The sequence below is a fragment of the Scleropages formosus genome, chromosome 6 (assembly GCF_900964775.1).
Source record: "Scleropages formosus chromosome 6, fSclFor1.1, whole genome shotgun sequence".
Lineage (NCBI taxonomy): Eukaryota > Metazoa > Chordata > Actinopteri > Osteoglossiformes > Osteoglossidae > Scleropages > Scleropages formosus.
Window position 1 is genome coordinate 5,748,374 of NC_041811.1, and position 23,868 is coordinate 5,772,241.

General features: G+C 44.1%; 1 protein-coding gene across 1 annotated transcript; it reads right to left on the reverse strand.

Annotated features, from left to right (window-relative positions):
* Positions 1–433: 433 nt before the first annotated feature.
* On the reverse strand, positions 434–22,068 carry LOC108922611 (NACHT, LRR and PYD domains-containing protein 3-like). The gene is made up of 9 exons (XM_029252941.1): positions 22,003–22,068; positions 21,256–21,344; positions 19,746–19,803; positions 18,740–18,962; positions 15,854–17,630; positions 2,791–2,964; positions 2,491–2,664; positions 2,249–2,295; positions 434–966 (listed from the first exon to the last, which is right to left on the reverse strand). The coding sequence occupies exons 2-9, from the start codon at positions 21,312–21,314 to the stop codon at positions 434–436; spliced, it is 3,045 nt and encodes a 1,014-aa protein (XP_029108774.1). The 5' UTR covers positions 21,315–21,344; positions 22,003–22,068.
* Between the last annotated feature and the right edge of the window lie 1,800 nt (positions 22,069–23,868).

A 23,868-nucleotide genomic window follows, 5' to 3' on the forward strand; every position in this document is an offset into this window, starting at 1 on the left:
ATAAAATTTTAAAAACAGCTTGCCTCTTTTTTTAAGAAGGGGCATGTTTCATAAAATAGCAGGGATGTGATCATTGTTACTGCATTTTCATTTAAAGCAATGTGTGTGTTTACTACTATACTGGTTTTTATGGTGGTATGTAACAAAATGATTGTAGAGTAAGAATCATGAGTCTACATCTGAAACTCTCCTATTGTAATGCACTTTTTTTTAATTGTTTGCTGAGATTCATGTTGCTTTTGAGAAAAGTTCCTAATAAATGAATAAGTGTAAATGCCAGTGAGGAGCTGAAGCCTGATTTATGACTCCAGGTATCAGCGCCGAAATGAATTGATTTATCACTTCCAGACAGCTTCAGCAGCAGACGGAAAAAAGCCAGTATGAAGAAGATGGAAACTGCACCAGAACAAAGAGATCACATGTGCGTGTGTTCCTATCTCAGCTTGCAGAGGGATACGGACGACTTGTGCCAAACCCAAAACCCAGGGCAGAGGGGCTCTGTGAATGTGGAGGTGAACTTGTACAGGAGGGTCAGTTCACCAGAGGATACACTGTAGAAGGACAGATTGCCAGCTGCCCAGTCCAAATACACTCCTACTCTGGGGGTGGGGGGTGTAGGGATGTCAGTCTGTTTCTTATTATGTCTGACAGAGTAACTCTCATTAGAGCAGCGTAGGCTCCAGGACTTGTCATTGAATCCAAGTCCACAATCATCACTGTCTCCTTTCCTCCTAATTCCTTTATAAGTCACTCCAATTACAGCCCCTTTTCCTTTCCATTGAATCTCCCAGTAACAGCGACCAGACAGACCCTCTGCGCACAGAACCTGGTACCAACATTCAAATCTATCTTGATGATCAGGGTATGGCTGAAACTCATTCCACCTACATGTCACCTTCCTTTTCCCCTCAGACAGATGCAATTCTTGGTGTGCTGTGTTAGGGTCCAGTGTGAGCTGGCAGAAGTCTGCAGATGAATCGATGTCAAAAACGTTATTAAAATAGTGCTAAAATGTTCATACTTAACATAAATTTATGCAAAATCCTGTGAATGTTCAAGATGAATTTAAAACCAGCAGTGACAATACAACACTCCATTAAATGTCACTTTTTGTAATTAATTGGTTTACTCAGGATCATTGGATACTTTATAAATTTAATGTATGAAAGTACTCATTTATCCACTAAAATGAAGACACTTACCCCATACTGCTGAGTGACAACGTGGCCTACATTGTTTTACAGATGCCATATGTTGCTCACCATTTGAAAACACTTTACCAGAAAACTTGTAAAATTTCATTGTCACATCAGTATTTGGTTGTGAAATAATAAATCACCATCATCATGTTTACTTTTTAATAAAAACTAAACTTTACATGTAAGAGAGCATTGAACACTGGCAGAAAATTTTGTAAATTAGAATTACAACAAATTTGAGAAAATACAATATGCTAACTTAACATCGAAACTATATTAAATTTTGCCTGTTCTCTCAAATATTTAATGTCATCAGTAGTCACACACACACACACACACACACACACACACACACACACAGTCTGAAACTGGTTGTCCCACGCAGTATCGCAGTGAACCGGAGGCTAATCCAGCAAGTTAAGAAATAAATTAGGTCCAGTTTCCCTTTGCAGTGTACATCAGACACTGCACCTTTTCTGTGTTTAATTTTAAGATGTGCTATACCAGTATATTACAACTCTGTGAATTAAATAATAAAAAACTGCATCTTAAAGTCTATTAAGATAGACCCTTATGAGTCAAGGTTAATGATGAACCATGAAGTAGCATTTAATAATTGGTCCTCCACCCTAAATATTATGTACATTTATACAATAACTAGAAATATATAAATCCATTGTTTGCTGGAGGGAAATTACAGCCCAGCAGCAGCTGCTCATTGAAAACATCGACTAATAGAACAGAAAAAACGAATGAGCAAGTTGCATGGTTCTGATCTACATCAGAAAACACTCCTAAATGTCCTGACACCAGTGACATGGCAGCCACGAAGAACACACCAATCATGAAAGCAAAATGTGTGTTTTTTTGTCCAACTGTTTTAATACACATTCTTCAACTTATATTTTTGCTGCCAAAGAAAATTGACATTTACTACAGACATATTTGTTAATGCCAGAGGAACAAATGAATTACCAACCACACAACTACACAATAAAATGAGAAAATGGTATTAAATAAACTTGGCTGTTCAGTACAAATACACTTACACTTCCGTGGTCCTGGTCTGATCCTGCACTCTCCATCATAGTCCACACTGCAAAAGAGACAGAAGGTCACACAGTGACTGAGAGACATACACAGTCTGTCTATGACGTGTGTGGGGACAGCAATTAACATTTCGAACACTTTTCTGTTCTTATATTGAAACATGGATTCATTCATTTGGTGATACAGCTTCTACACACTTGTATAGGGGCTAGTGGTCATGTCAGACACACATAGTATTTACCACAGTGTCTCCAGTTTACGATTTGGATCCTCCAGTAGATCATAGAGCAGCTTCAATCCTGAGTCCCCTGGGTGATTGTAGCTCAGATCCAGCTCTCTCAAGTATGAGGGGTTTGAACACAGAGCTGAAGCTAAACAAGCACAGCCTCTCTCTGTGACACAACAGCCAGACAGTCTGTAAAAAGATAAAGACCATTTTTATTTATAAAAACATGTAGTATATCAATCTGCAGTGTGATTTCCCAGAAGTACTGACCTCAATGTGTACAGTTTAGAGTACATATTTTCTAGTATTACTGACCTCAGTATTTCCAGTTTACAGTGTTTGTTTCCCAGTCCTGCAGAGAGTATCTTCACTCCTGAATCCTGCAGGTCATTGTCACTAAGGTCCAACTCTCTTAGATGTGATGAGTTTGAGCTGAAAACTGAGGCTAGAGCTTCACAGCATCTCTCTGTGATTTCACAATGCTTCAACCTGGAAATGATATATTTACTATGTATTATCTAACTTTATATGTTTAACTATTCAGCTTAACATTTCAAAACTTTTAAACTCTTTGAAGGGTTGATGTATATATACATATACACACACATGCATACATACACACATATATATATATATATATATATATATACACACACACACACATATATACATACATACACACACACACACACACACACACACACACTTTCAGAACCGCTTGTCCCATACGGGGTTGTGGGGAACCGGAGCCTACCCAGTAACACAGGGCGTAAGGCCGGAGGGGGAGGGGACACACCCAGGACGGGACGCCAGTCCGTCGCAAGGCACCCCAAGCGGGACTCAAACCCCAGACCCACCGGAGAGCAGGACTGTGGTCCAACCCACTGTGCCACCGCACCCCCCCCCCCCCCATGTATATACACATCTAATAAAAAAAAGCTGTGTGATTACTCATTTGAATTTGTTTCACATTTATTTAGCAGACACTTTTCTTCAAAGAACTTTCAATGAACTTTATGTAGTGTAATCAGTCCACACCCCTTATTCACCAAGGTGACTTACACTGCTAGAAACACTACTTACAAAGGGTCACTCATCCCTACATCAGTGGAACACTCTGTCACTCATACACTGTAGGTGAACCTGAACAGCATGTCTTTAGACTGTGGGAGGAAACCTGAACACCCAGAGGAAACCAACGCACACGCTGAAAGAATATGCAAACTCCACATAGACTGAGCGGCGATCAAACCCACATCCTCTCACACCACCTAGGTGCTGTGAGATGGCAGCACTACTTGCTGTGCCACTGATTTATAAAGTACCAGAAAGAAGGGTATTTAAGACAGCTGACATTATTCACATCCATTCCAATGGAAATATTAATACGTATTAATCTTGTAGGCTGACTTCAGGTTTGAGGACTTGCATTTGTTGCGAGATGTCACCCAGTTTAAGGCTACATGTTCATGTAACTAATTTTTTATTTGACAGAAAAACTAAGTTCTTTGCCATTAGAAATTTATATAAATATCAAGTCAACAACCAGTAAGCAAATCAGAGACAGTGTCTTTACTGTGGGAAACATTAAAGGCCTATTTGAGAGACCAGATTGTCACGGTGTCCTGCCGGACCGAAGTGTGGAGCACAGGACGGGGTTTCAAGGGGAAATCCGAGAGACATGGTCGAGGAAACAGGCAAATGGTCACTGATGCGCTAACATAATCCGAAGGAAGAGTCCAAGAGGCGTAGTCTAGAAAACAGGCAAGAAGTTGAGGAAAACCAGGGAGACATGTAAATACAGGAGAAAGAACAGAGAAACAAGGGCGAGGAGTCCTTGCTCAGTACGAACCCCAGGAAGGATATTTGTGTCTGATGGAATTGACACATCTCTGCTTTGAAGCAGAAATGGTGTTGTAGAAACCGCTGCAGAACCTGTCGCACCAGGGCCACGTGCTGCGCAAGAGACGGGGAGTAAATGAGAATGTCATCGTGATAAACTAAAATGCCATTGTTGATGAGGTCTCCTAGGACATGATTCACAAAGGCCTCGAAAACACTTGGGGCATTAGCGAGACCAAAGGGCATGATGAGGTACTCAGTGTCCCAGGGTGGTGCTAAAGGCTGTCTTCCACTCGTCTCCTTCCCGGATCCGAAAGAGATTATATGCACTTCGCAGATCTAGTTTCGTGAACCAGTGTGCCTGATGAACTTGTTCAACCGCTGCTGTAATTAAGGGCAATGGGTGAGGGTACCTGATGGTGATTTGGTCAGATGCATAGGCGGAGGCTACCATCCTTCTTCTCAATGAAGAAAAATCTGGCAGCAGCTGGAGAAGTGAACGGGCAAATGATACCTGCTGCGAGGGCTTCTGAGATATACTGCTGCACGGCTTGTTGCTCAGGCAGGGAGAGAGGGTAGACCCGGGGCGGTGTCGTTCTGGGTAGTAAGTCGATGGCACAGTCCCAGGACCGGTCTGGGGGAAGCACCACAGCTTGTTCCTTACTAAAAACCTTGGCCAGATCTCGATAGTTGGAAGGAATGTCCACCTGCTGGGGAGACTCAGAACATTCCACTGACATGGCTCTGCCAGGCAACCACAGACATTTTGCCTCACACTGGGAACCCCACAACATCAACTTCCCCGTACTCCACCTGAAAACCGGATCGTGCAGGGAAAGCCAGGGAAAGCATAGGATCACCGGGGCCTTGAGCGAAGTGACCAAGTAGAACTGTGCTTGTTCTCGGTGACATGCCCCGACAGCCAGACGTACAGGTTTGGTTATCGACAAAGCCTTTCCCCAATGGTTGCCTAGGGCGCTAACCCTCATTTGGACCTTACACAAAGGCTTGGGGACACGATGGGTCTTTGTGAAACCAATGTCCATAAACCAACCAGCCGTTCCTGAATCTTTCAGAGCTTGGGTTTCTACCATGCGTCCCCAAAGACAGCACCACAGGAACCGTGAGACAATTACATTGAACGGTTCCACTCACTGGGGAGTCTGGGCGGATTAGGCAACCATGTAGGAGACGGCCGGAGTTTCCGCAGCAGAGGCACACATGATCCCTGAATTAGTGCAGTCGCTCTGTGGCAGTGAGGCAGCTGTGCACGACAGGCAGGGGTGTGGGCTCCTTTCACGGCATGGAGGCCCGTCTCGGGGTCATCTCAGTACGATGCTCTCGATCCCGGACAAAATTGTCTAGCATCACCGCTGTGTTGATAAAGTGATCGAGAGTCCATGTTTCTCCCCGAAATGCTAGTTCCTTTTGGACTCTGGGAGTCAACCCACGCCGGAAACAGGTTAGCAACGCGCAGGCGAGTGAGTGCCTGCTCATGCACTCCCAGCAACACTCCATGGGAAGCGAGTGTGTGCTGGAAGCGCTTTGAGCCCGCTGGGTCAGACTGTAGGGCAGCACCGTCTGTCACGGTGTCCTCCTGGAGCGGAAGCGCCGGACCCAAGTGCCGGTCACTGATGTGCTAACGTAATCTAAAGGAAGAGTGCAAGAAGCGTAGTCCAGAAAACAGGCAAAAAGTCGAGGAAAACCAGGGAGCTGTGAAGATGCAGGAGAAGGAACAGGAAGGACACAAAGGCTGAACAAGGTTCCACATCAGCCAAGGCTCTGAGTCTTCCTTTTATCTGCCTGTCCTGCAAGCCTCCGCAGGTGTTCCTTGTTAAGATGAAGGGGAGGGCGTGACACAGATAATCTTGTACTCAACTAGTATGATTAAGACTCAGAGGTCTGCCCTGAAGGACCTAACAGATTCTATTGCTGAGCTGGATTGGCAGTTTGATTTACTTCCTGACTCACAGCTACTTAAAAAAGGCTTGCTTTACAACCTCAGTATTCATATTCTAGGCAGAAAGTCTTCTGCTTCATTCTCCAGGTTCTGTATATGAATATGTTTACAAAGCTAGTCATGTTTTGGTTCACCAATAACATTTATTCATTTAGCTAACGCTTTTCTCCTAAGCAACTTACAACATTAAGGTACTTACAAATATTTATCCATTTATACAGCTGGATAATTTCTATTGGAAAAATTTTAGGGTAAGTACTTTGCTCAAGGGTACTACAACTAGAGTTGAGACTCAACCTGGAGCCTTTGGGTCCAAAGGTAGCAGTTCTAACCACTACGCTGACTGTTTAACTTACATACACCACTTGCACTTTATTTTGTAATCCTCTAGATATGAATAAGGATTTAGCATTTTACTATGTTAATGTTGATATGGAAATCTCTCAATGCCCATTGTTTCTTTCTATGACTCAGAGACATTTTGTGTATTCTAAAACTTGAAAAAGTTACTACACTTTGATCTTAGGCATTTTACAAGGTTCTGCAAATTATTTTTACGCTTTTAGGGTCCCATCATAGAATACTCCCATTAGATTATCTGCCTTCTGAATAACTCAAACTTGACTGAAGTAATACTATGTTTTGCAATGACCTTGTGCACAGGATAATTAGCTATTTCACTAACTCTCCTGTTTATTGACGTTTACATTTACGTTTACTGATTTAGCAAACGCTTTTCTCAAAAGTAACGTACACATCACAGAAAATACTATGTGTGTATTACATTGGGAGGGATTGATGGCACAGCAGGTTTGGCCAAGGCCTATCCCATCCTGAGTGTGTCGCCCTCCCCCTCCCTCTCCCCCTCCCCCTGCGCCCTGTGCTGCCAGGCTAAACTCTGGCTCGTCGCGACCTTGCTTGGGACACGCAGCTTCAGAAGGTGTGTGTGTACTATATCAGCAGAAAGAGAGCCTTAGATGTGTGGTTCTAAAGCAAAGTTAATCTCTTACTTTTCACCATATGAACCAAATTTATGAAATAATTAAAAAATATATATTGTTCATTTAGAAGGAGTGTGGTGGTGCAATGGGCTTGGCTGGGTCCAGGTCTCTGGTGGGTCTGGGGTTTGAGTCCCACTTGAGGTACCTTATGAGAGACTGGTGTCCCACCCTGGGTGTGTCCCTTCCCCCTCCACCCTTACGCCCTGTGTTGCCTGGTTAGGTTCCAGCTCACTACAACCCCACTCGGGACCAGTGGCTTCAGCCAATGTGTGTGTGATAGTGTTTATTTATTTGTGCATTTCATTAATTGCATTTTGCTTTAAATATACCACACGGGAGTGCGGTGGTGCAGTGGGTTGGACCAGGTCCTGCTCTCCAGTGGGTCTGGGGTTTGAGTCCCGCTTGGGGTGCCCTGCAACGGTCTGGCATCCTGTCCTGGGTGTGTCCCCTCCCCCTCCAGCCTTTCGTCCTGTGTTGCTGGGTTAGACTCCGGTTCCCCGCAACCCCGTATGGGAGAAGCGGTTCAGACAGTGTGTGTGTGTGTGTGTGTGTGTGTGTGTGTGTGTGTATGTGTATGTGTATGTGTATGTGTATGTTGTTCTTCTTCTTCTTCTTCCACTTATCCAGGGCTGGGGCACCGGGGCAGCAGTCCAAGCAGAGTCCTCCAGACTTCCCTCTCCCCACACACCTCCTCCAGTTCCTCTGGGGGAACCCCAAGGCGTTCCCAGGCCAGCTGGGAGACATAGTCTCTCCAACGTGTCCTGGGTCTGCCCTGAGGCCTCCTCCCAGTGGGACATGCCCGGAATACCTCACCAGGGAGGCGTCCAGGAGGCATCCGGAACAGATGCCTGAGCCACCTCAACTGGCTCCTCTCGATGTGGAGGAGCAGCGGCTCTACTCCGAGCTCCTCTCGGGTGACTGAGCTCCTCACCCTATCCCTAAGGGTGCGCCCAGCCACTTTGCAAAGGAAACTCATTTCTGCTGCTTGTATCCGCAATCTCATTCTTTCGGTCATGATCCAGAGTTCATGACCATAGGTGAGGGTAGGAATGTAGATCGACCGGTAAATTGAGAGCTTTGCCTTACGACTCAGTTCCTTCTTCACCACAACAGACGGTACAATGACCGCATTACTGCGGATGCCGCACCGATCCGTCTGTCAACCTGCCGCTCAATTTTTCCCTCACTCGTGAACAAGACCCCGAGATACTTGAACTCCTTCACTTGAGGGAGCAACTCCCCCCTAACCCGGAGGGGGCAATCCACCTTTTTCCGACTGAGAACCATGGCCTCGGATTTGGAGGTGCTGATTCTCATCCCCGCCGCTTCGCACTCGGCTGCAAACCTCTCCAGTGCACGCTGTAAGTCTTGATTCGATGAAGCCAACAGGACCACATCGTCCGCAAAAAGCAGAGACGAGATCCTGTGGCCATCAAAACAGACACCCTCCGTTCCCTGGCTGCGCCTTGAAATTCTGTCCATGAAGATAATGAACAGAATCGGTGACAAAGTGCAGCCCTGGCGGAGTCCAACATGCACCAGGAACAGGTCTGACTTACTGCCGGCAATGTGAACCAAGCTCCTGCTCCGGTCATACAGGGAACGAACAACCCGTAGCAGCGAGCTCTGAACCCCATAATCCTGAAGTACCCCCCACAGGATGCCACGAGGGACACGGTCGAATGCCTTCTCCAGGTCCACAAAACACATGTGGACTAGTTGGGCAAACTCCCATGAACCCTCCAACACCCTAGTGAGGGTATAGAGCTGGTCCAGTGTTCCACGGCCAGGGCGAAAACCGCATTGCTCCTCCTGAATCCGAGGTTCGACTATCGGTTGGATTCTCCTCTCCAGTACCCTGGCATAGACTTTCCCAGGGAGGCTAAGGAGTGTGATCCCCCTGTAGTTGAAACACAATCTCCGGTCCCCCTTCTTAAAAAGAGGGACCACCACCCCGGTCTTCCAGTCCAGCAGCACCGTTCTCAAGCTCCACGCAGTGCTGTAGAGGCGTGTCAACCAAGACAGTCCAACAACATCCAGAGACTTGAGAACCTCGGGGCGGATCTCATCCACCCCCGGAGCCTTGCCACCGAGGAGTTTTTTGACTCCTAGAGCCTCATCTTCTTCTACGGAAGGCGTGTCGGAGGGATTGAGGAGATCCTCAAAGTACTCCTTCCACCGCCCGAGGACATTCTCAGCCGAGGTCAGCAGCGCACCTCTTCCACTGTAAACAGTGTTGGTGGAACACCGCTTCCCCCTTCTGAGTCGCCGGACGGTTTGCCAGAATCTCTTTGAGGCCGACCGAAAGTCTTCCTCCATGGCCTCACCGAACTCCTCCCAAGCCCAAGTTTTTGCCGCGGCGACTGCCAGAGCCGTGTTCTGTCTGGCCCGTCGGTACCCGTCAGGTGCTTCAGGAGTCCCATGAGCCAGCCAGGCCTGATAGAACTCCTTCTTCAGCTTGACGGCATCCCTTACCTTCGGTGTCCACCACCGTGTTCGGGGATTGCTGCCGCGACAGGCGCCGGAGACTTTATGGCCGCAGCTCCAAACCGCCACCCCAACAATGGAGGTGTGGAACATAGTCCATTCGGACTCAATGTCCCCCACCTCCCTCGGGACCTGGTTGAAGCTCTGTCGGAGGTGGGAGTTGAAGACCTCTCTGACAGGGGCCTCCGCCAAACGTTCCCAACAGACCCTCACTATGCGTTTGGGCCTGCCAGGTCTGTCCAGCTTTTTCCCCCGCCATCGAATCCAACTCACCACCAGGTGGTGATCAGTTGACAGCTCAGCCCCTCTCTTCACCCGAGTATCCAAGACATATGGCCGAAGATCAGAAGAAACGACTACAAAGTCGATCATCGACCTCCGACCTAGGGTGTCCTGGTGCCAAGTGCACTGATGGACACCCTTATGCATGAACACGGTGTTCGTTATGGACAAACCGTGACTAGCACAGAAATCCAATAACAACTCACCGCTCGGGTTCAAATCAGGGAGGCCGTTCCTCCCAATCACGCCCCTCCAGGTGTCACTGTCGCCGCCCACGTGGGCGTTAAAGTCCCCCAGTAGAACGACAGAGTCCCCAGTGGGAGCGCTTTCCAGCACGCCCCCCAGGGACTCCAAAAAGGCTGGGTACTCTACACTGCCGCAAGGCGCATAAGCATAAACAACAGTGAGAGACCGTTCCCTGACCCGAAGGCGCAGGGAGATGACCCTCTCATTCACCAGGGTAGACTCCAACACATGGCGGCTGAACTGGAGGCTATGAACAAGCCCACACTGGCCCGCCGTCTCTCACCCTGGGCAACGCCAGAATAGTGGAGAGTCCATCCCTGGTCGAGAAGAGTGGTTCCAGAACCCAAGCTGTGAGTGGAAGTGAGTCCGACTATATCTAGACGGTATCTCTCAACCTCTTGCACCAGCTCAGGCTCCTTCCCCGCTAGTGAGGTGACATTCCAAGTCCCAGAAACCAGAGTTGGCGCCCGAGGTTTGGGTCGGCCGGGCACTCGGCCTCGACCACCGCCCAAATCACAACGCAATGGCCCCTTACGGTCTCTCCGGCAGGTGGTGAGCCCACCGAAGAGCGGCTCCACGTCATGGCGTCGGGCTGAGCCCGGCCAGGCCCCGTGGGCATAGACCTGGCCACCAGGTGCTCGCAAGCGAACCCCCCCCAGGCCTGGCTCCAGGGTGGGGCCCCGGTGACCCCATACCGGGCAGGGTAAACAAAAGTGTGGTTTAATTGGCATCATAAGGGGCTTTTGAACCACACTTTGTCTCGTCTGTTATCCAGGACGGGTTTGCCATGGCAGACCCTACCAGGGGCATATAGCCCCAGGCAACATAGCTCCTGAAGTCATTCAGGTACTCAAACCCCTCCACCACGGTAAGGTGGCGGTTCAAGGAGGGGGTGTGTGTATGTGTGTGTGTGTATTTAAATATACCACCCCCACCATTTTAACTGCTGCTACTTTTCTTATTATTTTTATTATTGTTGTTGTTGTTGTTGTTGTTAGTATTCTTTCTTCTCCTCTCCTGGAGTTCTGTTCGGGACCTCTGGGTTTGGGGTGGGTAGGGAGTTATATGTGCATACGTTTGTTTTTGCTATTGTTGTTGTGATTGCTATGCTTATATGAAAAATGTTCATGTAATTTATATAAAGCCTGTATTATGGGCTACTATAAATAACACACACACACACACACACACACACACACACACACACACACACACACACACACACTACTTACTTCAGTTTCTCCAATTTACAGTTGGGATCCTCCAGTAGATCAGAGAATATCTTCACTCCTGAATCCTGTAGGTCATTATCACTCAGGTCCAACTCTCTCAGGTACGAGGGGTTTGAGGTGAGGACTGATGCCAGAGCTTTACAGCACTTCTCTGTAAGTCCACACTGGTTCAACCTTAAGAAGATATTACTCCATGAATTTATAGAAGTACACTAAATTATACAACTGTGAACTGATTTATCTTATCAAATTTAACTGGGAAAAAATACTTTAAAAAACAGGAATAAGGAAAACATACCATAGAAGTCTGTTACACGTTTACCGCTACTCTTGCTGGTAGGGACTTGCATTTTTGTTGTATACATTACAGATTTAACAATAAAAGAGCTGACAAGGACAGATATATGCTTCTGATGACAGGTAACTTCAATGATGTTGATGAGTTTTGTTTTCTCTGAATACATGAAATATTCTAAGACAACTCGGACAAGTCTCTGGTTTTCCTTTTTGTGTGTAAACACAACACCCTTATAGGTTCAAACAGAGAATTTATTTAGATCTGGAAATGTATTCACCTAATCTGGATTAAGGCCCAAGAACTTACATTCAAAGAGGTTGCAAATAATAACACTCCAAGCGAACAAGCTGGAACTATGGCCAAACATCACATTTAAGTTTTTTTAACAAATTAACAATTGTCTATTTACATTTGCAAAGGTATGTCATGATTAAGTTTCTTCCCTGAAAAAATTCATTTCTTTTCAGTCCAAAAATCAGCAAAGTATGTAATTTGATCAGAGGTGCCCAAACTTTTGTAAATATGTGTAATTATCTCCCCTTACGGGGTCGGGGCCTTGTTGTAGTGGAAGGGCTTGTGTGATCTAAGGATCTCCAGAGCTATATTGTTGGGGGCAGTATGCTTCTGGTAGGGTCTCCCATGGCAACCAGGTTTGGAGTGAAGATCCAGACGAACATAATCCGAAAAACCCCTATGGCGAACGTCAACAAGACAACGTTTACCCTGTCCAGAATAGGGTCACCGGAACCTACCCCTGGAGCCAGGCCTGGGAGTAGTGCTCCTTGGCAAGCACCTGGTGGCCAGGCAGCCCATGTAACCTAGCCAGGCTCAGCCCAAAAAGGCATTGTGGGGGGCCCATGTAGGCCCACCACCCACAAGGTCCAACATGGGCGCTAGGTGCACTGCCTTTCAGGCAGCAGGAGGGGGTAGGGTGGTGCATGGTGTCAGGGCCCCTCGCGGCAGAAACTGGCTCTTGGCAAGTGGAATGTAACCTCACTGGGAGAAAAGGAGCCGGAACTGGTGCAGGAGGTTGAGAGATACCAAAAAGATATAGTTGGATTCACCTCCACTCACAGTGTTGGCTCTGGAACCAAACTCCTCAACAGGGGGTGGTCCCTCTCCCACTCAGGAGTTGTACAGGGTGAGAGGTGCTGGGCGGGTGTGGGGATACTCACAAGTCTGGCTGCCATACAGTTGGAGTTTGTCCCGGTGGACGAGAGGGTAGCCTCAGTACGACTTAAGGTCACAGAGAGGAAAACTTTGACTGTTGTGTGTGCTTATGCACCAAACAGCAGTTCAGACTATTCAACCTTCTTGGACAGAGTGGATGGGGTTCTGGACAGGGTCCCACCTACTGACTCCACAGTCCTGCTGAGGGACTTCAATGCTCATGTTGGCAATGACTGGGAAATCTGGAAATCAGGGGTGATTGGGAACAATGGCTTGTCTGATCTAAACCCAAATGGTAAAATGTTTACATTTACATTTACATTTACTCATTTAGCAGATGCTTTTGTCCAAAGCAATGTACATCTCAGCAAAAGTACAATTTATGCATTACAATAAGAGAAAGACACTGCTGCAGACATGTGACTCTCAAGTAAATCTAGTTTGTTACCTTCCACTTGCTGCACCAATGTTCATCGTTCAAGTAGGTGCATAAAACACAGGCTAGACAAATCCTGATACACTCCTACCAATTTTTTTTTTTTTTTAAATATAAGATACATAAACAATCACATACAATGCCGGAGTAGCAGTTGAATAAAGGCTTATCTGGGCATGCTCATGAAGTTACAGTGCATGAATACAGTACATGAGCTGGGGAGATCTTAGGCAAAATGGGTGCGGAAAAGGTGAATTGTTACGTATATATGCTATACGTGAAATGTTATTGGACTATTGCGCTACCCATGGTTTGTCCATAACAAACACCATGTTCGAACAAAAGGATGCTCATAAGTGTACTTGGTACTAGAGCTCCTTGGACCAAAGGTTAATGATTGACTTCATACTCGTTTCATTTGGCTTGAGACCACATGTTCTGGACACCTGGGCTAGGAGAGGTGCTGAGCTGTCAACCAATCACCATCTGATGGTGAGCTGGATCAGATGGCAGTTAAAACTAACAGACAGACCCGATAGTCCCAAGCTCATAGTGAGGGTATGCTGGGAACGACTAGCAGAGGACCCTGTCCGGAATGATTTTAACTCCCACCTCCGTGAGAACTTCTCCCATGTCCTGGAGGAAGTAGGGGACATGAAGTCCAAATGGACCCTGTTCAAAACCTCCATTGTGGAAGCAGCCAGGTGGAGCAGTGGCCAAAAGCTTGTTGGTGGCAGTCAAGGCAGCAACCCAAGAACCCGCTGGTGGACACCAGTGGTGAGGGAAGCCGTCAAGCAGAAGAAGGAAGCCTTTAGAGCCTGTTTGGCTTTGGGATCTCCTGACTCAGCAGATAGGTACTGGCAGGCAAAAAGGTGGCAGCTGCTGTGGTTGCAGAAGCAAAATCCAGATCATGGGAGGAGTTTTGAGGGGCCATTCAAAATGGCTTTCGGTCAGCTTCAAAGAGGTTCTCAAGAACCATCCGGCAGCTCAGGAGAGGTTGGAGAAGCTTCACTGAAGCTGTGATCAGCATAGGTGGAGAAACTCTTAGCTCAAATGAGGATATTGTCAGGAGGTGGAAGGAACACTTTGAGAGATCCTAAACTTGAGAGATATACCTCCCTTACAGGAGTCAGGGCCAAAGGCTTCTGTATTTTGTATGTATTTTGTGGACTTGAACAAGGCCCACAACCGTGTTCCCCAAGAAATTCTGTGAGAGGTGCTTTGGGACTAAAGGGTGCTGGGGCCGGGGGATGCGGTGGCGCAGTGGGTTGGACCGGGTCCTGCTCTCTGGTGGGTCTAGGGTTCGAGTCCCACTTGGGGTGCCTTGCGACGGACTGGCGTCCTGTCCTGGGTGTATCCCCTCCCCCTCCGGCCTTACGCCCTGTGTTACTGGGTAGGCTCCGGTTCCCCGCGACCCCGTATGGAACAAGCGGTTCTGAAAATGTGTGTGTGTGTGTGTGGGTGCTGGGGCCATCTAGTACATTGCTCTTTTCTGTCCGGTGACATGACGGTTAATGTCGTTGGACTGTAGGAGAAATCTACAGGAGATGTAAGGGATTGGTGCTACACACTGATCTACTGTGCAGTTCAAGAAAATGAAATGACTTTTCTTAATTTGTGTCACGGTTGCTGGTTAGGTACTGTTGAGTAGATGATGACTGTGACAATATGTCGTGCCATACTACACAGCACCACAGTAGTACATTTATTAATTTTCATTAACTGTTTGTCCCAGTCAGGGTTGTGGAAGTCTAGAACCTATCCCAGCATCAACGGACATAAGGCTTGGGGAGGTACACTCTGGACAGGACACCAGTACATAACAAGGCAGCTACACATGCACACAATCACTCATCCATTCACATATTACAGGTAATTTAGTATCACCAATTCACCTGAACTGCACACTTTTGGAATGAAGGAGGAAACTAGAGGATACCCATGCAGGCATGGTGAGAACCTGCAAACTCTATATAGACTAAGTTAGTTTCAAATCCATGCCCAGGCAGCCTAGGCACTGTGAGGTGGGCGTGCTACCCTCTGTGTCACCATGCCCCTTAGTAGTCGTACATGTAATGAAGTTATTAATAATAAGTAGTAAACAGACACAGTACAAAATATGTAATATATAAAGTTCTTTTGAGAATAGTAGTTGTGATATACAGCAACAAGTGTAAACTGAGAGGGGGAGATGTTGAAGAGAAATCTGTCGGAATTTTTGTGTATTATGGCTCCCCCAAGGACCGATGACATAACTTACATGCTCACCTGACATTGCATGTATTTCTATGAAAATACATTTTATGAATGCTTTTTTCTGCACATGAATGAAGGAATTAAACATTTTAAAAAATCACAGCATAAATCAGTCACATGAAGGATGGGATAGTAATTGTTTAACATTAGACCTTACAGAGTACTTACAGAGCTGTTCTGGAGACCTTGACCAGTGGCAGCAGCCTCAGAAGATCTTCATCTGATTGTATGTATTTCTTAAGGTCAAACATATCTATTTCCTTGTCTGACATCAGTAGTATATGACCCAGAGCTGACCACTGTGTAGGTGTGAGGTCTTCGTCTGAAATATTTCCTGAGTTCAGGTAACCTTGGACAGCCTCCTTTAAAGAGTTGTCATTCAGTTCATTAAGACAGTGGAACAGATTGATGGTTCTCTCTGGAGAAAGATTCTCCCTGATCTTCTCCTTGATGTAATGCACTGTTTTTTCAGTATTGAGTGAACTTATTTTTCTTTTTCCCAGTAGCCCCTGTAACAGACTCTGATTGGAATCCACTGAAAAGCCAAGAAGGAACTGAAGGTAGATGTCAGTGTGTCCATTCTTGTTCTGTAAGGCCTGATCCACAGCATCTTTTAGAAAGTCAGACCAGATTTCTTTATGTGCAGCTTTCCGTTTAGTAAAGCTGGATTTCTTGTCTTTGTGTAATAACACTGAATACAAAGCAGCAAGATATTCCTGAATGCTCAGATGTACAAAGTAGTAAATGTTTCTCTGGTATAATCGTGTTTCCTTTCTGAAGATTTCAGTACACATTCCAGCGTACACTGAAGCTTCATTAATTTCAATGCTGCAGTCCTTTAGATCTTCCTCATAAAATATGAGATTGCCAGACTCAAGGTTTCTAAAAGCCAGTTTTCCCAACTTAAGAAGGAATTCTCTGTCTGATTCTAAAATCGTTGTTACTTGTTTTTTCTGATACTTCTTCCAGTCAAATCTAAAAAATGATATCAGGAAATGTGTGTACATCTGAGTCAGAGTTTTGGGGATTTCTTTTTTATTTCTTTTCTCCACTTTACCAAACAGCTGCTCAAGAACAGTGGATGAAATCCAGCAGATGAAAGGTATATGACACATGATGTAGAGACTCCTTGCTGACTTAACATGTGTGACAATTTTGTCCACCAGGGTCTGATCAGAAAATCTCTTCCTGAAGTACTCTTCCTTCTGAAAATCATTGAACCCTCGTATCTCTGTCACCTGGTGGACACACTCAGGAGGGATCTGTCTTGCTGCTGCTGGCCTGGAGGTGATCCAGATGAGCGCAGAAGGAAGCAGATTTCCCTTAATGAGGTTTGTCAACAACACGTCCAAAGACGTTGTCTTTGTTACATCAAAACAGCTTTCATTGTTCTGGAAATCTAGAGGAAGTCGACTCTCGTCCAGACCATCAAATATAAACAAGATTTTATACCTTTCAAGCTCAGCTGACCCAAACTCTTTCAGTTCTGGGACAAAGTGGTGAATGAGTTCTATCAGACTGTATTCTTTAGCCTTCATCAGATTCAAGTCCAGGAAAGGAAAAGGAAATATGAAATGAATATCTTTATTAGCTTTTCCTTCTGCCCAGTCAAGAATAAATTTGTGCACAGACACAGTTTTTCCAATTCCTGCAACCCCTTTTGTCAGCACAGTTCTCGTAGGTGTAGTTTCTCCAGGTAAGGGTTTAAAAACGTCACTGCATTTAATTGAAATGTCTTGTATTGCTGGACTCTTTGTGACTGTTTGAATGAATCTCACTTTATGTTCAGAACTGATTGTTCCAGTTCCACCTTTAGTGATGTAGAGATCTGCGTAAATATCACTGGGCAGAACTTGTCCCTGCTTTGCTTCTTCTTCAAACACATACTCAAATTTTTTCTTCAGACAGGATCTAAATTTATGATAACGTAACATCTCGAGTTCATCTGACAAAACAAATTATAGAAAATGGAAAAATATATTAATAATGTAAAAATCAAACTAGGACCTAAAGAGCTGACAACTCTTCAGTTCACAATATACAGATTTATACCCCAGCATACAGACTCCTGGTTTACAGATTTTCGGTATAATTGCTCTGGAAAAGTTGTAATGTTTGGTGTATAGACGACTGTTCCTGGTGTTAGGTTTTTTATGTTCTTTGAGGTAGACTTTTCCCCAGTGATGTAGAAGTCATAAAGCAGTGAGGTGCAGACTTTTCACCAATGACATCGAACTCATAGGCTAATCAGGCATAGGCTTTTCAACAACATATAAGTTCTTCTTAATTTTGCATTGTTTTTCAAGTAGTTTTTTTTCTAGTTTTGATAAATGTTTTCCTTTTTCTGTTCACATACCTCTTTGTATTTAAGAGCGGTCTCAAAGTTCACTTCTTTTGAACCCACTTCTCTCCTAATCTCGTAAGTACTTGTTAAATGTCTACGTGTTTGTTATGTTCAAAAATTTTTAATACCGATTGGTTTCGTAACAGAAAGCTTATATGCAGGTACCCTTGTCATGTACACTAGTTTATGCTGTGGTATGTGACAGATTGACTGTACTTAACAATGAGGTATGCATCCATTCTTCTTCTTGTAGTATTACATTTTTCTCCAAAGCCACTTACAATGTTAAGGTTACAATTATTTACCAATTTATACAGCTGGGTAATTTTACTGAAGCAATTTAGGGTAGGTACCTTGCTCAAGGGTACTACAGCCAGAGATGGGGACTGACCCTGCAACCTTTGGATCCAAGCTCTAGCCACAACAACACCAGCTGTCCTGTATGTGGAATCTTTTACTCGATTCTCAGTGGTTGTTTATCAAGGAAGAGTCATGAGTTTCACTGATATTAAGAATAAGGAAAAGAAATAAAACACTGTAAATCCACCCACCACCACACGCACCTGGTCTCTTCATGAACCTGACACACTTGGGTGTCACAACATGTTTTACAGAGTATTATATCTGAGCTGATGTTTGTACTTCAGGTATTCCTAAATTTATTTCTCTAACATTTCAGCTATATGGGACAGGGTAAACAACATTCTTACTCTTCTCCAGTCTGTCTGCAAGGTCTTTCTGGTTCATGGTCCTCAGGATATACAGTGTAATCTTCAGAGCCCCCTCTCTGCCATAGCTTTTTTGGATCTTAGCTTCACTGTCCAGCACATCATCAGTTTGCAGTTCCAGGCATGTTGGGTAATCCTGACTCAGATATCGCTTGAACTTGCGCAACTCATCTTTCAAGAACCTCACAGCATGATCTTCAATTAACTAAAAGAAATGGAAAAATTGACCGATTATAGACACAAAAAGAAAAAAAGCTATTAGAAAGTTGGGTAAAAAGGGAAATAAGAGACAGTTTTATGCAAGCATTTGGGCATCCTTGGCCAAATTACATATTTAGTTAATTTTGTAAGTGAAACGTAGTAAACAATTGCTGCAGGTAAAAGTGTTACATACATTTGTAAATTTTAAATGTTATGTCTTCAACGGACAACTGCACCTCTTGTCTCCTGCCTCGTTTCTTACAAGCTTATAACCCCTTTGAGATGTGATTGCCTAGACCTCCTTTAGTCACTGGTTTGTTCAGTTCCAGTGCACAAAAAGATGCTTCTGTCGGTCCTTCTTACCAACAGCCATCCGCAGTGTGCACTTAAATAGCCTGTTACCTCCTCGGTCAGGTAATGCAGGGGTGTAATAAGTCATTGCACTGGTTTAAGAATTCTTAATTCTGTAACTTGTGTTTTGTGACTTTTATTTTCTTATTTTTTTATCAGTACAAATGCACTTTGATGCTATGTGTCATGTTTGTTACCTGTGATATCGATCTTTTGTGTGGGAATTGCTCTGTAGGTAATAATAAACTATTATCCTGTCCTGAAGTGGTGAAAAACACAGAATTGATGGCTGCTGGCTGAAATCACAAGAAGGCTCTGCTGTTGCACCCTTTTGAAATTATCATAAGCAAAATTACTATAGATCGATTCATATGTTTTCGAAAAATAACTCTGAATTAGTAAAATTAAAGCAGAATAAGTATCATTAGTTAAGTACCTTGAAAGTGGTGGATAAGTCTCCTTGTTGATCTACTGAATCACATGTCTCCGGTTCTCTTGTCGATTTAAATGTTAGCAATAACAAAGACAAAATATTACAAAAGTGACACATGAAGAAACAAGGGACACAAGAGCAATATCTTCACTTTAAAGGACATCTACCTTTCAATCTACCTTTCATCTGCAGAGAAATGTTCCTGCAAGGGATTCCAAGCAGTACAGTGGAGCTGCTTTCCTCACCATCCACTCCTTGAATTTTTTAAAGTAATGCTTGTTTCTATAGAGCTACTGTCCAGCCAGAAAAAAACTGCAGTTAAATTTGATCTGTAGGGGGATCACTGAGAACAGTGGCACAGCAGGTTTGGCTGGGACCTACTCTGTGGTGGGTCTGGGGTTTGAGTCCTGCTTGGGGTGCCTTGCTGCAATCTGGCATCCAGTTCAGGGTGTGTTCCCTTGCACCCTGCGTTGCTGGATTAGGTGCCGGCTCACAGGGACAAGTGGTTGCAGACATTGTGTGTGTAGGAATCGCTAAGGAGTGTGCGGTGGGTTCTTCCATTGGCAGGTCTGGGATTTGGGCCATGCTTGGGGTGCCTTGTGATGGACTGGTGTCCCGTCCTGGGTGTGTCGTCTCTTTCTCCAGCTTTGTGCCCTGTGTTGCTGGGTAAGGTTCTGGCTTGCCGTGACCCCACTCAGGACAAGTGGTTGTTGACAATAGAGGGATAGGTGTCACTGATTCTTGGGACCCTTGTGGGCTCACATTTTGGTAATAACCTAGCGGGGCATGTGTGAATAAATTTTGGGTCTTGCTTGCACAAAAGTCACAAGCTGGTGTACTGTACTTTATTTGTTCTCTTTTAGCTGTGTAGTAGTTATGAAATAGTGGTGCAGAGGAAGGATGCTGTGACCAGGGTAGTCAGCGGCCCCCAGGGTTTGTGACATCAGTAGTTTAGCCAGTTTTCTTTCTGGCTTGCAGTTTTACGCCAACTCATTTTATTCTTGTGTTGTGCATACTTGTAGTAGTAAATAAAGTGTAGTTCTTGTATTCCTGTGTTGCCTGGTTATTTTGTACAATTCAAACCTTTAACTATGTCCATTTGTGACAATAACTCTTCTGCCCTCTTTGAGGGGTGACAAGACATATACTGGCTATATAAAGGCTTGTACTGTTGTGTGATCAACGACCAAATATTCTTGTTTTAATTAGAAAATGGATTTTGTATGTATTGGGGTTTTTGTTTTTCTGTATGCTTAATGCTGAAGTGGTGCATTTACTGCTATTCAGTCACAAGTCGATAAACTTTTAAATTGCTTTATAAGATAGACTAAAGATTTTGAGAAGTACGCTCAGTGCACAGTTATTCTGTTAAAGAGCCGATCACCCAGAGAAAATTCACCCTTAACAAGATTACAGCTGCACTAAGCAGTTATCCCTTTTGATCCATTCTACAGAAAGCAAGAAAACTATTTCTTTTACCAAGAAGTAGAAACACACAAAACATCTCTCTTACCTGTTCAGACTCATTTTTGAGAAAGTTTCCCTCTCCTTACACTCCTCAGAGTAACTCATTTCTGAGACATGATCCTCCACCTCAGGACTCTGGAGTGGAAACACCAGGTAAGTGTCTCACACCTGGACACTAGGTGTGTAAATACGTATAACAGGATATGTCAACTCTAAACCCAATTCTTATTACTATATATCATAATGAATGAATTCAGCTTGCTTTATTGCCTCAGATATGTTTTAAATGTTTTTCTTCCAATTTCTCTAAATATTAAATCCTCACTAACATAAAGCAACTTTGAACAGATTTTACATCTTGCTAAAAATCCATTTGGAGAGCTTAGCAAAGGTTACTTGATAGTTCTGATCTGTTTCAATACCAAAATAACATATATGTATAGTAACTGAAAAGTTGTTACATGTTCTGGTTTATCCTTTTTTTAAAGACTTCATGTGTTGGCATGGCACCCGACTAAGCTCAGCTAAAAAGATTTTACAGAAAATGTTGATATGTACAATATCTGAAAGTCTTAAAGGTTCACAATGTCACAAGGTTCACAATGTAGACTGCTATACGGCAGCCATGAAGAGCTGAAATTTTGTAATTTTTTGTGCATATTCAACCTATGTATTTAAAACATAAAAACTGAAAGTAAAAGTTCAATTTTCCCCGTGAAATAAGAAAAGTGCAAAATAAATTGCAATTTTTTTTTAAGGAAAACTCACTTTTGGAGAAAGGCCGAGTGCTTACCTTAGAGGTGTAGCTCAATGTAAACAAAATATTTAGTCAGAAAACAGGTGTGCTTTTGAAAAAATGATTTTTCTCAAAATTGTTTCCAGGAGCTTGCTTACCTGTTGAATGTACTTGTCATTACCTAATACCAATGAATCTGATTGGCTGAAAAGCAGTGTGACTAGAAAATGCACATACCTGAACCTGAAAAGTAGGAGGGATTATTTTGTAATGTGAATTGAAAGGCATAGATTTGGACTTAATCTCTATATCTATAAAGCTTGTCTGTTACAACAATTGCTACAAAAGTTACAGACTTGACATTTAAAGTTAACTACATGTTTTGTCTGTATGTCATTTAACAACAACTTTGTTTTTCATGAGAATCAAACAAGTGTATAGATCAGTTTGGGAAACAGGTAATCATGGAGGAATCTGGACACTCCTGGTGATACTGGAAAGACAATTGTCAACTGGGTTCTGGCAAACCCATGCTGAATGGATATTTTGCATTAGCTGTTGCCTCACTGGGTATTGCAGTAACACTCAGCAATGTTCAAATCAACTCAGTCTGTGTCGTTTTTGCACATTCTCCCTGTGTTCACTTGGGTTTCCTCCAGGTGCTTCAGTTTCCTTCCATAGTCCAAAGACATCTGTTTCAGGTGCACTGGTGTGTGTGAATGAGCATGTTTAAGGGTATAATATCCTGTTTAGGGTGTATCCTCACATCATATCTTTCTTGAATAGAGTAGATTCAGATGGTGTACCTACCATTAGCAAATGTTCAGATGCCATGAAACTACTATTTAAGCCCCTGCTTGAGAGTTAGAAAGGACTTACCTTGAAGTGAGAGACCAAGAAAGACCACAGACCAAGACTCTTCACTGCCCCTCACCATTCCACACCTAACCTGAAATCCAAAAGGAAGAGTATTGAGTCTCCTTGCCTTAAGAACCAGTAAATTTGTCAGAGAGGTACTGAAACCCAGGAAAAAGGTGACTTTACTGTTGAACTTCAATAAGTTACTACCAGTGAATCTGATTGGCTTAAAAGCAGCATGACTAGAAAATGTATAAACCTGAAACTGGTGTAAAGTGGAAGGCATAGGTATGGACTTAATGGGTGCCTAAAATAAGTTAACTTTAGTCTTTTGTACATATAAGTGCTATATACAGAGATTCTCCAAACACAACTATGGCCAGAAGTGTCCTCACAAAGCAGTGACCCCTTTCTTGCACACATGGAGCACTAAGCTGAGAATTCAGCCATGCAGAAACCTTTTGCTGCATGTGGTCCAGGTGATACAGCCAAATTTGTGTTCAAATAGACACAAGAGCACTTTCTTCATTACACTATATGGCATTATCATGGGGTTCTATAGTTAAACAAGTTTAGGGATGTGATCAGTGTTAATCATCAATATCTTCTGAGATATATTTCAGTTACAACAGGTCAAAATGTGAAATTAGCTTTTTCAGCAAAATCAACAGCACAAATGAGGAGTACTGTGATGCAAAAATTCAGCAACCCTAGAGTGACTGTGATAGGATGTTATGAGGACAGTTTTAACAGATTTGATTCACTGGGCACACAAATACTCAGTCAACCATTACTCCCACTGAAACTATCTTCTTTTCTTCCAGCCATCACTCAGGACCAGGTGAAAAACAGCCTGAGGGGACTGCACAATGATGAAGATACAGGTCCTGTATCACCTTATTTATTTACTTCTTTAGTATTTATACTACTCTTTAGGAGGTGCAGTGGTGCAGTGGGTTGGACTGGGTCCTGCTCTCTGGTGTGTCTGTGGTTTGAGTCCCGCTTGAGGTGCCTTGTGATGGACTGATGTCTCGTCCTGGGTGTCTCTCCTCCCCTTCCAGCCTT

Coding starts and splice junctions, on each gene's coding strand:
- LOC108922611 (XM_029252941.1), bottom strand. CDS start 21,314: ATGAGTTACTCTGAGGAGTGTAAGGAGAGGGAAACTTTCTCAAAAATG. Junction 19,804..21,255: donor TCAAAAATGAGTCTGAACAG/GTAAGAGAGATG, acceptor TAAATCGACAAG/AGAACCGGAGACATGTGATT. Junction 17,631..18,739: donor TGCAGACAGACTGGAGAAGA/GTAAGAATGTTG, acceptor TTGTTTTGTCAG/ATGAACTCGAGATGTTACGT.